This window comes from Theropithecus gelada, chromosome 1 (genome assembly GCF_003255815.1).
Source record: "Theropithecus gelada isolate Dixy chromosome 1, Tgel_1.0, whole genome shotgun sequence".
Taxonomy (NCBI): domain Eukaryota; kingdom Metazoa; phylum Chordata; class Mammalia; order Primates; family Cercopithecidae; genus Theropithecus; species Theropithecus gelada.
In genome coordinates, this window is record NC_037668.1 from 210,221,594 (window position 1) to 210,236,888 (window position 15,295).

A 15,295-nucleotide genomic window follows, 5' to 3' on the forward strand; every position below is an offset into this window, starting at 1 on the left:
TATGATGAATAATGTGGGGTGTGTGTGTGTGTGTGTGTGTGTGCCCCAAGTTCCAATGATTTATCAAAGCCAGAAACTGGTAATTTAACTATGTTTATTTCCAACCACATTGGAAACCACACACAGAAAAAAAAAAAAAAAAAGCATGATTATACCCCCTTAATAACCATTACTGCAGAAGGATGTGACTCTACTTCAACACTTGTTGGTATTTTGCAGCCTCCAAATCTGATCATGTGTAACCACCTGGGATAGAGTTATTTATTTATTTATTTATTTATTTGAGACAGAGTCTCGGTCTGTCACCCAGGCTGGAGTGCAGTGGCACGATCTCGGCTCACTGCAAGCTTCGTCTCCCGGTTCATGCCATTCTCCTGCCTCAGCCTCCGGAGTAGCTGGGATTACAGGCACCCACCACCATGCCCGGCTAATTTTTTGTATTTTTAGTAGAAATGGGGTTTCACCGTGTTAGCCAGGATGGTCTCGATCTCCTGACCTCGTGATCTGCCCGCCTGGGCCTCCCAAAGTGCTGGGACTACAGGCGTGAGCCGCCGCGCCCGGCCGGGATAGAGTTATTTTATTTCAGAACCACAGTACTTAGCTATCTCTGAAGTTGCCAATATAAAATGTTTACTCTCTAATGGTTTTGAACGAACTCAAGACCTGGTTATCCCGGGGAGCATCCTTACAAATGACCTGAGAGCTAACAGTCCTCTTGCAGCAGTGGAGGGAGACACTCCCGTAGCAGTCACTCTCCAAAAGCCAGAGGGTGCAAGATGAAAGGGCACCTTCCCTGCAGGGAGGCACATTAAGTCAGTCTGTGAACCGCTGCCAACATCCTGACTGGAGCCATTTCTACGCCTAACTAATCATGACGTGTGTGCATTGTGAATCTTGTTCCAATTCACAATTAACTGTTAATTGACCCATATTTTATAACCCGCCAGCCACAAACTTATGAGTTAGATACAGACACTACCAGTCACTTATTTTTTTTAACAGTTGTTTTAAATGACATTAATGAGCATGCTTGATTCCTGAACTCTTCTTTACAGTATAATTTTAAAATATTTGAGTGAGAAACGATGGAGAGGCGGAGGGTGGGGGGAGAAATGTCCCATGGAAAACCACTTATCAGGTTGTGAGTGTGGAGAAGCACTGCGTATCCAAGACCTCTTAACCATCAACAGACATGGCGTCTCACAAAGAGAGGTGGGTGTAATTCCAAAACCTAATTTTGGCAGGCGCTCCTGACTAAATACTTAATCTGGAGATGTCTTCAAGGCCGGCGGAGGTTTTCAGTCCTGGCTGCACATTAGAAGTCCCAAGGGAGCTTTAAAAAATTCCCGTGTCCTCCCTGCATCCCAGACTAATTAATCAGGATCTCCGAGGGTGGGACCACACATCAGGGTTTTGTAAATTTCCCTGGGGGATTGATAGGGTGGGGGGTTGGGGGGGTCCATCCTATGACCAAGGTTGGGAACCACTGCTTTTTAAAAGACTGTTGGTTTGGTTTTTTGTTTTGTTTTGTTTTGTTTTGTTTGAGACGGGTTCTTGCTCTGTCGCCCAGGCTGGAGTGCAGTGGCGCGATCTCAGCTCACTGCAGCCTTCACCTCCTGGGCTCAAGCGATTCTCCTGAAAAAGGCTGTTGGTTATTAATGCTTCCCCACAGCTATGCTATTCATTGTTGCATGCTTCTTACCATGTGCTAGGATGGGGGCTTTAAAGGATTACCTCATCTAATCCTCACAACCACCGTGTGAGAGAGGTGTCATTATCCCTGTTCAGAGAGTGAGACGGGGGCTTAGCAAGCTCAGTAACCTGTCCAAGTCGCACATCTGTGCGGGGTTAGCTGCCTCCAAAGCTCATGCCGTTAATCTCCATGGTACACGGTGTCCTCTCCATAGCAGTCTTGCAGCTGCCTGGTTAACACCAAAAACACTTGCGTCAGCTGGTTTGAAGACTTCTCGATAGAGAACTCTTCTTGGGCTGCTAAGAAGCCTAATTTCTCATTTGATTTTTTTCTTGAACTGTCACACTCCTCATTCATTTGATGTATTCATCAGATATTTATTGGGCACCTGCTGTGTGCCTGGTGTGCAGCAGTGACACCAGACATCCAAAGACCTTTTCCTCTTAGAGCTTATATTCTAGTTGGGAGAGACAGACAATAAACACAGAATCAGTAAGTCATTTTATATGGTGGTAGGTGCCTTGAGGAAGATAAGCCAGGTTAATGGGATTAAGCCTGGTAGGGGGAGGGTGCCACTTTAGCTCGGAAGGGGCAGTGAGACCCGAACAATGCAAAGGACCCAGCCCGTGGAGATCTAAGACAGGAGGATGCCAGGGACAGGAACTCGCTGGGGCAAACGCCCTGAGGCTGGACTGAGCTCAGTGTTCTAGGATGGGTGTGGGCAGTGAGGAGCAGCAGAGGAGGTGCGCTGAGAGATGGCCTGGGGCCTCTTTCTTCCCCTGCCTCCTTCAAAAAATAAAACTAGCTGGATGTGGTGGCTCACACCTGTAATCCCAACAATTTGGGAAGCTGAGGTGGGTGGATTACTTGAGTCCAGGAGTTCAAGACTAGCCTGGGCAACATAGTGAGACCCCTGTTTCTACCAAAAATATAAGAAAATTAGCTGGGCCTGGTGGTGTGCACCTGTGGTCCCAGCTACTCAGGAAGCTGAACCCGGGAGGTGGAGGCTGCAGTGAGCCATGATTGTGCCACTGTACTCCAGCCTGGGTGACAGAGTGAGACTCTGTCTCTAAATAAATAAATAAATCTAAAACCTAGTATCTTGGAGTGCAGTAGCACGATCATGGCTCACTGCAGCCTCAATCTCCTGGGCTAAGCGAGCTTCCCCTTCAGCCTCCTAAGTAGCTGGGACTATAGGCGTGCACCACCACACCTGACTAATCAAAACCGAACATCTTTAAAGAACATTGGCATAAGACTTGGCAAAAATGGCATCTTGTCCCTCATCTCATTTAGTCCAAGAGATACAGGCAATACTGCCATCTCCATTTTATAGATGAGGAGATGAGGAGTCTGACATTCCTAGAGGTTCAATGCCCTGAGACATCAAGCCCTGAGGAAGTTGGAGCATTGGGATTTGAAGAGCACCATCCAAAAAGACCCAGAATCAGGATGATTTGGGATTATGCTTGTCAAGGACTCAGGGCAGGGCTACCATACGTTAGGCACAAGAATTTTGATAGTGATAATTACTGTGTTAATTGTCACTTCATCATGACAGTTACTCTGATGACAAGGAACCTGGCCCTTCTTCACCTGACAAATGTTTTCTTCTTTTGAGCCACTGCTCAAACTAGACTGACCAAGAGTAGACCTTCGGGGCTTTGGCCTTTAAAACAGGAAGTCAACATAAATGACTTGACGTGGCTTCATTCTTGCTTTGCACCAGTGGAAAATATACAGGTCGAGAGTCAAAACATGGCAAATGGGGATCCCAATTATTAGCGAATCTAAGTGAATTTTTATGTATAATTAATTTTTCAACAACCCTCTCTTCTCCTCAAACCTAGAATTAATCCATCTTTTGTATTTTAAGGCCAATTCTGCAGTATTTTCCATCAGTATCTATTTACTGCTAGCAGATATCAGCTACATTCTTTCTCCTTTAGTAGAAGTTCCCTCTTTAGGTATTAAGATTCATTAAGTGACAATAACAAATCTACTTTGTCCCCCAGGGACAATACACAGTTCTCATTCATTTGTTCATTTAGCAGATAATTTTTGAATTTCCACTGTATAGCAACCCTGGGCTTGTTATTTGAGAAGCATCAAATAATAATCTCATTTTTTGACTGGGTGCGATGGCTCACACCTGTAATCCCAGCACTTCGGGAGGCCAAGGCAGGTGGATCACTTGAGGTTGGGCATTTGAGACCAGCCTGGCCAACATGGTGAAACCCTGTCTCTATTAAAAATACAAAAACTAGACAGGTGTGGTAGCAGGCGCCTGTCATCCCAGCTACTCGGGAGGGTGAGGCAGGAGAATCGCTTGAACCTGGGAGGCAGAGCTTGCAGTGAGCCAAGATCACCCCATTGCACTCCAGCCTGGGCGATAAGAGCGAGACTCCGTCTCAAAAATAAAATAAAATAAATAATCTCGTTTTTCTCCATTTCTGATAAGGATTTATTTGGTCCGAAGTCTTTCTCTCCCCTCTCTAAGGCATTACCCAGTTTAACCTTTCATGTATAATATATATGCTAGTAATTTAAAGTATAGCAGGACAAAATGTATTTGATAGGAAAAAACCTTGTTTGCTCTGTGTTAAGTCCTCCAGAGAGCTAATTAGAGTTTGTAATTCTAAAAGGCAGCTATAGATTCATTTATATTAGCAGTCCATGTAGATTCCAATTAAGGAAATGGTTTGTCACTTGTGTTATTGAAAACACACACAGGGCGAGCGTGGTGGCTCATGCTGGTAATCCCAGCGCTTTGGGAGGCTGAGGCAGGCGGATCATGAGGTCAGGAGTTTGAGATCAGCCTGGCCAACATGGTGAAACCCTGTCTCTACTACAAATACAAAAAAAATTAGCTGGGAGTAGTGGCAGGCACCTGTAATTTCAGCTAGGTCGGAATGCTGAGGTGGGAGAATCGCTTGAACCCAGGAGGTGGAGGTTGCAGTGAGCCGAGATGGCACCATTACACTCCAGCTTGGGCAACAAGGGCAAGACTCCATCTCAAAAAAAAGAAAGAAAACACACACAAACAAAAACTTTAGTAGATCTTTTGGCATATCATTTTTTAAAATAAACTGGTAATGGTCGATATGATTGTTCAAAGAAATAAGAGCTTTTCATACACTCAGTTTAAAGGAACTTTCTAGACCAGGCGCGGTGGCCCATGCCTGTAATCCCAGCACTTTGGGAGGCCAAGGCGGGTAGATCACCTGAGGTAAAGAGTTCAAGATCAGCCTGGCCAACGTGGTGAAACCCTGTCTCTACTTAAAAAATACAAAAATTAGCCGGGCATGGTGGCTGGTGCCTGTAATCTCAGCAACTCGGGAGGCTGAGGCAGGAGAATGGTTGGAACCTGGGAGGCAGAAGTTGCAGTGAGCTGAGATCGTGCCATTGCACTCCAGCCCGAGCTGACAACAGCGACACTGTCTCAAAAATAAATAAATAAATAAATAAATAAAGGAGCCTGACGGAAACTTTCTCATGTTTTTTCCTTCTTGACGGTAACATTGCCAACACTAACTCTTACAAAGACAAGAAAGGGAACTTGAGACACCATTACATATAATTCTGGACCTAGCAGTTTAAATCCTTATTTCTTTATGACATTAAAAAATGTCTATTTTAGGCCAGGCACAGTGGCTCACACCTGTAATCCCAGCACTTTGGGAGGCTGAGGGAGGTGGATTGCTTCAGCCCAGGAGTTCAACACCAGCCTGGGGAGCATTGTGAGACCCCTGTCCCTACAACAATTTTTTTTTTTTTTTTTGAGATGGAGTTTCGCTCATGTTGCCCAGGCTGGAGTGCAGTGGCATGGTCTCAACTCACCGCAACCTCTGCCTCCCAGGTTTAAGCAATTCTCCTGCCTCAGCCTCCCAAGTAGTTGGGATGACAGGCATGTGCCACCATGCCCAGTTAATTTTTGTATTTTTAGTAGAGATGGGGTTTCTCCATGTTGGTCAGACTGGTCTCGAACTCCCAACCTCAGGTGATCTGCCCCCCTCGGCCTCCTAAAGTACTGGGATTACAAGCATGAGCCATATCGCCCAGCCTACAGAAAGTTTTTTTTTTTTGTTTTTTTTGTTTTTTTTTGAGATGGAGTCTCGCTCTGTCGCCCAGGCTGGAGTGCAGTGGCCGGATCTCAGCTCACTGCAAGCTCCGCCTCCCGGGTTCACGCCATTCTCCTGCCTCAGCCTCCCGAGTAGCTAGGACTACAGGCGCCCGCCACCTCACCCGGCTAGTTCTTTTTTTTTGTATTTTTAGTAGAGACGGGGTTTCACCGTGTTAGCCAGGATGGTCTCGATCTCCCGACCTCGTGATCCGCCCGTCTCGGCCTCCCAAAGTGCTGGGATTACAGGCTTGAGCCACCGCACCCGGCCCAGAAAGTTTTAAAAAATCAAAAAACTAGTTGGGTGTGGTGGTGCATGCCAACTACTCGGGAGGCTGAGGCAGGAGGATTGCTTGAGCCCATGAGGTGGAGGCTACAGTGAGCCATGATTGCAGCACTGCACTCCAGCCTGGGCCACAGAACAAGACCCTGTCTCAAAAATACATATAGTATTCAAATAAACACAATAATTATAGAAAATTGGAAAATATCCATACGCAAAAAAAAAAAAAAAAAAATTAGTCACCTGTGTTCTCATCACCCAGAATTAACCATTGTTAACATTTTTGTTATAGATCCTTCCAAACTTTTCTCCATGCTTGTGATTGTATTTATAATACATGATTTACAGGGATATAAATGAATTATTTGTCATTTTAAGAACTGCATTATAGCCAGGCACAATGGCTCACGCCTGTAATCCCAGTACTTTGGGAGGCCACAGTGAGCAGATAATGAGGTCAGGAGATCGAGACCATCCTGGCTAACACAGTGAAACTCCGTCTCTACTAAAAATATAAAAAATTACCCGGGCGTGGTGGCGGGCGCCTGTAGTCCCAGCTACTCGGGAGGCTGAGGCAGGAGCAGAGATGCCTGTCTGTTCTCAGGATTTTAAGGTGTTGCATGGAAATAAGAAAACCGTACAGTATTTCTCACTACAAGGCGGGGTCAGGAGATGCAAACAAAATGATGTGGGGGTTCCAAGTGAGGTGGAATTCCAGACAGCGGCCGGGAAGACTTCATGGAAAGGGGGAATCCGAGTGGGTTTTCTAGGATGGGTAAAGTTCATTAGAGGAAGAGAAGTGCCATAGAGGAAGTTCAGTGAGAAGGAGAGGGAAGACATTCTGATCATGAAGGAAACACTGATAAGGCATGGAGATAGAAAAAAATAAGGCCTGATTTTTTAACCTACCACTTTTTAAGAACCTTTAAAAAGAGATTTTTAAAACGAATACTTGGCGCTGACAAAGGTGAAATGACTGGGCGTGGTGGCTCACACCTGTAATCTTGGCACCTTGGGAGGCCAAGAGGGGAGATCACCTGAGGTCAGGAGTTTGAGACCAGCCTGGCCAACATGGTGAAACTCCATCTCTACTAAAAATATAGAAATTAGACGAGTGTGATGGCAGGTGCCTGAAATCCCAACTACTCAGGAGGCTGAGGCAGGAGAATTGCTTGAACTCAAGAGGCAGAGGTTGCTGTGAGCTGAGATTGTGCCACTGCACTCCAGCCTGGATGACAGGACGAGACTGTCTCAAAAAAAGAAAAAAAAGAAAGAAAGAAAAGAAAAAAATTCATACTGTAAACTGGTACAGCCTTTCTTTCTGGAGAGCAATTTGGGGCACATGCACCAGTAGCCTTAGAAGGCTCATTCTTTTGACTTAATTATCCTGTTAGTGGTGAGATGATTAAAGATGCGGCCAAAATTTATGTGAAAGGTATGCATCACATCTTCACTCAGTCAGGAGAATTGGGGAAAACCTAACCGTTAATAGTTTATCCAAAATTCATATATATATAATATATACGTGTATATATGTGTATATATATGTATTATATATGTGTGTACATATACGTATTCTACATGTGTATATATGTATTATATGTGTGTATTATATATTATATACGTATATATACATATTATATGTGCATATATGTATATTATATGTGTGTGTGTATATATTCCAAATTTTCTACACTGAGATTAGATTAGGGATTTTGACAGTCCCACTCTGTTACCCAGGCTGGAGTGCAATGGCACAGTCATAGTTCATTATAACCTGGAACTCCTCGGTTCAAGCAATCCTCCTGCCTCAGCCTCCCAAGCAGCTGGGACTGCAGGTGCACACCATCACACTCAGCCGATTTTTAAAATTTTTTTGTGGAGATGGAGGTCTTGCTGTGTTTCCCAGGCTCATCTTGAACTCCTGGCCTTAAGCAATCTTCCTGCCTCAGTTTCCCAAAGCACCGGAACTGTGGGCAGAAGCCACTGTACCCAGCCAGTGTTTTTTTTTTTTTTAATTTAATTAAACTTTAAAAAAGAAAATGCAGGGAATTGAGTAGTCCAGTTTGGTTGAGCACAAGTTATATTGAGGCAGTCATGGAAAATAAAACAGGAAGAGAGCATGGGGAGCATGGAGTGGAAGGCTGGGACTTGGTAACTGGACAGATACAGAAAAGAAAGTCTAAGCACCCCAGCGAAGCTTAAGTGTACATAGGGAAGTTCAGGTATTCTTAAAAGGTGCACAGAGAGAATTTTTGTTTTTTTTGAGACAGGTTCTCACTTTGTTGCCCAGGTTGGATGGCAGCGGTGCAGTCACGGCTCGGTGGAGTCACGGCTCACTGCCGCCTCAACCTCCTAAGCTCAAGCAATCCGCTACCTCAGCCTCCCACGAAGCTGAGACCACAGACATGCGCCAGCACACCCGGCTAATTTTTAGTGGTTTTTTTTTGAGACAGGGTTCCACTATGTTGCACTGGCTGATTTCGAACTATTGGGCTCAAGTGATCCTCCTGCCTCAGCCTTCCAAATGGCTGGGATTACAGGTATGAGCCACTGTGACTGGCCAGGGAGAAATTTTTTTTTCCCAGGGTGCTTTTTACTTTTTCTTTTTTAATTTCCATAGTTTATTGAGGAATAGGTGGTATTTGGTTACATGAGTAAGTTCTTTAGTGGTGATTTATGAGATTTTGGTGCACCCATAACCCGAGCAGTATAGACTGCACCCGATTTGTATATTTTATCCTTCACCCCCTTCCTACCTTTTCCCCCTGAGTCCCCAAAGTCCATTGTATCATTCTTATGCCTTTGCGTCCTCATAGCTTCACTTCCACTTATGAGTGAGAACATACGATGTTTGGTTTTCCATTCCTGAGTTACTTCACTTAAAACAATAGTCTTACCGGGCACAGTGGCTCACGCCTGTAATCCCGGCACTTTGGGAATCTGAGGCGGGCAGATCACAAGGTTGGGAGATCAAGACCGTCCTGGCTAACACGGTGAAACCCTGTCTCCACTAAAAATACAAAAAATTAGCCAGGCGTGATGGAGGGTGCCTGTAGTCCCAGCTACTCGGGAGGCTGAGGTAGGAGAATGGCGCGAACCCGGGAGGCAGAGCTTGCAGTGAGCCGAGTTCGCGCCACTGCACTCCAGCCTGGGTGACAGAAGGAGACTCCATCTCAAAAAAAAAAGAATAATAGTCTCGAATTCCATCCAGGTTACTGCAAATGCCATTAATTAATTCCTTTTTATGGATAAATAGTATTTCATCATATATATATAAAATCAATGAGTGGATAAAGAAAATGTGATATATATATCACATTTATCACATATATCATATATATATATCACATTTTCTTTATCTACTCATTGATTTTCACGTAGTTCTAATCGTAGAATTCATACATTTTTTTCTATCTTGCATTTTTCCCATAACATCACAAACATTTTCTAGGTTGCCATATTGTCTTCATAGTTACTTAAATAATATTCCATCAAGTAGTACAATCATTTATTTCGCGAGTCCCCTAACTTTAGACATTTTGGTTGTTTTTGAAACTCAATAATGTAAATAACACTGTGATAACCATGTTTATGTAAATGCATATTTTGGATTATCTCCTTAGGATGGATTCCCAGGAGTTACATTAATAGGTCAAAGAGTATGAGCATATTTTCATGGCTCTTGTTTTATTGCCTTTGAATTTCCACTGGCCTCAAGATTGCTGGTTTGCTCCCTTATGATCACCAGAGTTACTCCCTCTGTCCAAATTCTTTACCTTCCCAAACTGGGAAGGCCATGACTCAACGTCATATATATAGTAAAGGCTATTATAACCTTCCCCAGAATTTTCCAAGCCAGTGGCCTTTCCAAGCAAAGGCCACTTTCCAAGCAAAGTGGCCTTTGGCTATTAAAATCTGAATTCAGAGGGCTCGTGAGACTCAGTGTTGTTGTAGAATTTAAGCTGCTTAATTTGCCATGTTGTTTAGACACCACTTAATACTTTATTACAAATGACTTGTCCACACCTCTCACCTACAAACTTTGTCCTCCTACTAACATGCCTCCTGCTCGTCAAATGAGGCTGCAGTTGAGTCTTTAAGATTCAGTGGGAAGGCGGCTCTTCCTCTGGTGTGGGCGCATGCTCTTCATGCTGAAGCTCAGCTGAAAAGCCTCCTGCTGGGTTTTCCGCCTCTTTCCCTCCCACCGCACACACCCCAGGGTGTTGGCGCCACTTCAAAGGGAGCCTATGGGTGAAGAAAGCACAGGTAAAGGCAGAGGGCTGATAAGGGGGCCGTAAATTTAAAAAGTAAGATTTCTGGCACTATCAACTATCGCTTGTTTTCAAATATGCATATGGAGTGGATATTCCAGTTTTCATGTCTGCGTTGTTTTTGTTTTTTTTTTAAAAAAGATCTTTCAAAGAAGTGTGCAGTTTTGTACACGCTGACATGGTGTGTTTGGTGTTAAACTGTCAGGGCTGACTGGTCACTTGGAAGGAGCAAGGGCTGAGGTGCATGCAAGTGTGGGCTGGTTACTCACGGGCACTGCACGCAGGTGTGGGCTGGTTACTCACGGGCACTGCATGCAGGTGTGGGCTGGTTACTCACGGGCACTGCATGCAGGTATGGGCTGGTTACTCACGGGCACTGCAGACCTTTGTGCCTCGGGAGAGTTCTGTTTGCTGGAGCCCTTATTCTGGCCAGCAGTGTCACAGATGCACACTGTAAGACATAGACAGTCTTGGAAAGAAAGGCTTTAAAAATTCCTACTCCTTCCAGCAAAGCAACCCATCTTTGGCTATGAAGAATAACACAGCCAGGTGCAGTGGCTCATGCCTGTAATCCCAGCACTTTGGGAGGTCAAGCTGGGCAGATCACTTGAGCCTAGGAGTTCAAGATCAGCCTGGGAAACATGGTGAAACCCCATCTCTACCAAAAAAATAGCCAGGTTTGGTGGTACGTGCCTATAGTCCCAGGTACTCGGGAGGCTGAGGTGGGAGGATCACCTGAGCCTGGAAGGTGGAGGTTGCAGTGAGCCAAGATCATGCCACTGCACTGCAGCCTGAGCAACAGGGTGACACCCTGTATCAAAAAAAAAAAAAAAGAAAAGAAAAGAAAAGAAAAAAAGAGTAACACATTATTAGAAATGAGCATTCTTAGGCCAGGCACAGCGGCTCACACCTGTAATCCCAGCACTTTGGGAGGCCGAGGCAGGCAGATCACGAAGTCAGGAGATCGAGACCATCCTGGCTAACACGGTGAAACCCCATCTTTACTAAAAATACAAAAAATTAGCCGAGCGCAGTGGCAGCGCCTGTAGTCCCAGCTGCTCAGGAAGCTGAGGCAGGAGAATGGCATGAACCCGGGAGGCAGAGCTTGCAGTGAGCTGAGATCACGCCACTGCACTCCAGCCTGGGCAACAGAGCGAGACTCCATCTCAAAAAAAAAAAAGAAATGAGAATTCTGAAATAGTCTTCCATATGATGCTTTTGACAATTCAGCAGGAATATAAAGGATGTAAGAAATGAATGCATATGTTAGGCCTCTTGTTGACCTGTGGACTAAATTGTTTCTCCCTGCAGAGATCAGCAAGGACAACTCCTGCAAAGAAAACTGTACTTGTTCCTCCTGCTTGCTCCGGGCCCCCACCATCAGTGACTTGCTCAATGATCAGGACTTACTAGATGTGATCAGGATAAAGCTGGATCCGTGTCACCCAACGGTGAAAAACTGGAGGAATTTTGCAAGCAAATGGGGGATGTCCTATGATGAATTGTGCTTCCTGGAGCAGAGGCCACAGAGCCCCACCTTGGAGTTCCTGCTGCGGAACAGTCAGAGGACGGTGGGCCAGCTGATGGAGCTCTGCAGACTCTACCACAGGGCCGACGTGGAGAAGGTTCTGCGCAGGTGGGTGGACGAGGAGTGGCCCAAGCGGGAGCGTGGACACCCCTCCAGGCACTTCTAGAGCTCTTCTTCCTTCATTGGCCTCTCCGGACGTTGAAACAACCACAGGTGAAGAAGGAATGTGAATCTGTTCTTTTGTAGGAATTTAGTATGAGGACGTGGAACGGTGGACACTGGTTTTCCCCAAAGCTGGTAGTTTTGTGGAGGGGTAGCTTGTTTCGGTGGTGGATCTCTGTTTGTTTAGTTTTGCACATCTGTTTTAATTTAATATTCAAATCTGGAATTAGGAAAGCATATTTTCTAGTATCCGCTAAGGGCCAAAGTCCTGCAGTCGGAATGGATTCATGCCATGATGAAAATAAAATTATCCTCTCCCTGAAATACGGCTAAAGATTTAAATAGGTCCTGAGACTGCTGATAGGCCCAGACATACCCACAGCACTATATGTAACATCTCTTCCTGATCAGTGCCATTCCCACGGTTTCAAAGAAAACAGCAATGAGGAATGCTCACCTCAGTGTCTGCAGCACCCTCCACGTCTCTCCTAGGCGATGAGACCCAGTGGCTAGAAATTCACCATGTCTATTCTCAAGATCCATGCCAGGGAGATCTTTGACTCTTGTGGGAATCCCACTATTGAGGTTGATCTCTTGACCTCAAAAAGTCTCTTCAGAGCTGCTGTGCCCAGTGGTGCTTCAACTGGTATCTGTGCGGTCCTAGAACTCCAGGACAATAATAAGACTCACCATATGGGGAAGGGTGTCTCAAAGGCTGTTGTGTACATCAATAAAACTATTGCACCTGCCCTGGTTAGAAAAAAACTGGACGTCACAGAACAAGAGAAGATTGACCAACTGATGATCGAGACGGATGGAACAGAAAATAAATCTCAATTTGTGGGAACGCTATTCTGGGGTTTCCCTCGCCGCCTGCAAAGCTGGCGCTGTTGTGAAGGGGGTTCCCCTGTACCACCACATTGCCGACTTGCCTGGCAACCCCAGAGTCGTCTTGCCAGTCCCGGTGTTCAGTGTCATCAATGGCAGTTCTCATGCTGGCAACAAGCTGGCCATGCAGGAGTTCATGGTCCTCCCAGTCGGTGTGGCAAACTTCAGGAAGCCATGCCCAGTGGAGCAGAGGTTTACCACAACCTGAAGAATGTCATCAAGGAGAAATAAGGGAAAGATGCCACCAGCGTGGGGGATGGAGGCGCATTTGCTGCCAACATCCTGGAGAATAAAGAAGGCCTGGAGCTGCTGAAGACTGCGATTGGGAAAGCTGGCTACACTGATAAGGTGATCATCGGCATGGACGCAGCGGCCTCCGAGTTCTTCAGGTCTGGGAAGTATGACCTGGAATTCAGGTCTCCCGATGACCCCATAAGGTACATCTCACCTGACCATCTGGCTGATCTGTCCAAGTCCTGCATCAAAAACTACCCAGTGGTGTCTGTCAAAGATCCCTTTGACCAGGATGACTGGGGAGCTTGGCAGAAGTTCACAGCCAGTGCAGGAATCCAGGTAGTGAGGGATGGTCTCACAGTGACCAGCCCAAAGAGGACGGCCGAGGCGGTGAATGAGAAGGCGTGCAGCTGCCTCCTGCTCAAAGTGAACCAGATTTGCTCCATGACTGAGTCCCTCCGGGCGTGCAAGCTGGCCCAGGCCAGTGGTTGGGGTGTCATGGTGTCTCATCGTTCTGGGGAGACTGAAAATACTTTCATTGCTGACCTGGTGGTGGGGCTGTGCCCTGGCAGCTCAAGACTGGTGCCCCTTGCTGATCTGAGCGCTTGGCCAAGTACAACCAGCTCCTCAGAACTGAAGAGGAGCTTGGCAGCAAGGCTAAGTTTGCTGGCAGGAACTTCAGAAACCCCCCGGCCAACTAAGCTGTGGGCAGGCAAGCCCTTCAGTCACCTGGTGGCTAATTAGACCCCTCTCCTCGTGTCAGCTCGGGGAGCCGAAGGCCCCTGACCAACGTTTGTAGGGGCCGCTGCTAGTGAGCTCCCCTCGCCCACCGCCGTGGAGTTTGCACCGCTTCTTTAGAACTTCTACAGAAGCAGGTTGCAGTGAGCCGAGATCATGCCACTGCACTCCAGTCTGGTGACAGAGCGAGACTCCATCTCAAAAAAAAAAAAAAAAAAAAAAAAAGAACTTCTGCAGAAGCCAAGCTCCCTGGAGCCCTGTTGGCAGCTCTAACTTTGCGGTCATGTAATTGGCCCAAATCATTGTTTTTCTCGCCTCACTTTCCACCAAGTGTCTGGAGCCACGTGACCCTCCGGTGTCATCTCCAGGGTGGCCACAGGCAAGATCCCCAGTGATTTTGTGCTCAAAATAAAAAGCCTCAGTGACTCATGAGAAAAAAGAAAAAAAAAAAACAAACAGCAATGAGAAGTGACCCTGTCTTGTTGGTTTATTACTTTTTTTGTTATAAAGTACTTTGGTGAATTAACAGGATGCTGTTACTCTTGAGAACACCTGCCCCATCTTTTTTATGCAAATATGTTTACAATATGTGGACTATCAGTAATGTCATTTGCTCAAATATTTTTTAAAGACCTGCAGAAACTGATGGTTATTGGGGAAACAGTCAGGAAGCAGCGAGGTAATCAAGGCCATGGGAATAGTGTTTGACAAAGAGAGTACTCCAAATCCCCTTTGGTTACTCAGGACTTTAAAAAAGAGAGTACTCCATCACACCTGTAATCCCAGCACTTTGGGAGGCCGAGGCGGGCAGATCATGAGGTCAGGAGATCAAGACCATCCTGGCTAACATGGTGAAACCCCGTCTCTACTGAAAATACAAAAAATTAGCCGGGCGTCATGGCATGCGCCTATAGTCCCAGCTACTTGGGAGGCTGAGGCTTGAACCCGGGAGGCGGAGCTTGCAGTGAGCAGAGATCACACCACTGCACTCCAGCCTGGGCAACAGCGTGAGACTCTGTCTCAAAAAAAAAAAAAAAAAAAAAAGAGGACTCCAAATCCCCTTTGGTTACCCGGGACTTTAAAAAATGTAATGTGATAGTTAGGCTGGGCGTGGTTGCTCATGCCTGTAATCCCAGCACTTTCAGAGGTGGAGGTGGGTGGATCACTTGAGGTCAGGAGTTTGAGACTAGCCTGGCCAACATGGCGAAACCCCGTCTCTACTAAAAATACAAAAATCAGCCAGGCGTCGTGGCAGGCGCCTGTAATCCCAGCTCCTTGGGAAATTGAGGCACTAGAATTGCTTGAACCCAGGAGGCAGAGGTTGCAGGGAGCCGAGATCACGCCACTGCACTCCAGCCTAGGCAACAGAGCGAGA

General features: G+C 46.1%; 1 protein-coding gene and 1 pseudogene across 3 annotated transcripts in view; both read left to right on the forward strand.

Moving 5' to 3' along the window:
• The window catches only part of EDARADD (EDAR associated death domain), an 88,762-nt gene extending 74,641 nt beyond the window's left edge, over nt 1-14,121 (forward strand). The window contains exon 6 of one of the 2 annotated variants that reach the window (XM_025393127.1): nt 11,682-14,121. In XM_025393127.1, the coding sequence (XP_025248912.1) occupies nt 11,682-12,064 (383 nt within the window). In that variant the 3' untranslated portion in view covers nt 12,065-14,121. The remainder of the gene's footprint in view (nt 1-11,681) is intronic. The other variant, XM_025393128.1, reaches the window with a different exon arrangement.
• Nucleotides 12,583-14,120, forward strand: LOC112629493 (annotated as a pseudogene). The gene has a single exon (XR_003120611.1). The product of XR_003120611.1 is annotated as an alpha-enolase pseudogene (transcript).
• Nucleotides 14,122-15,295: the final 1,174 nt, after the last annotated feature.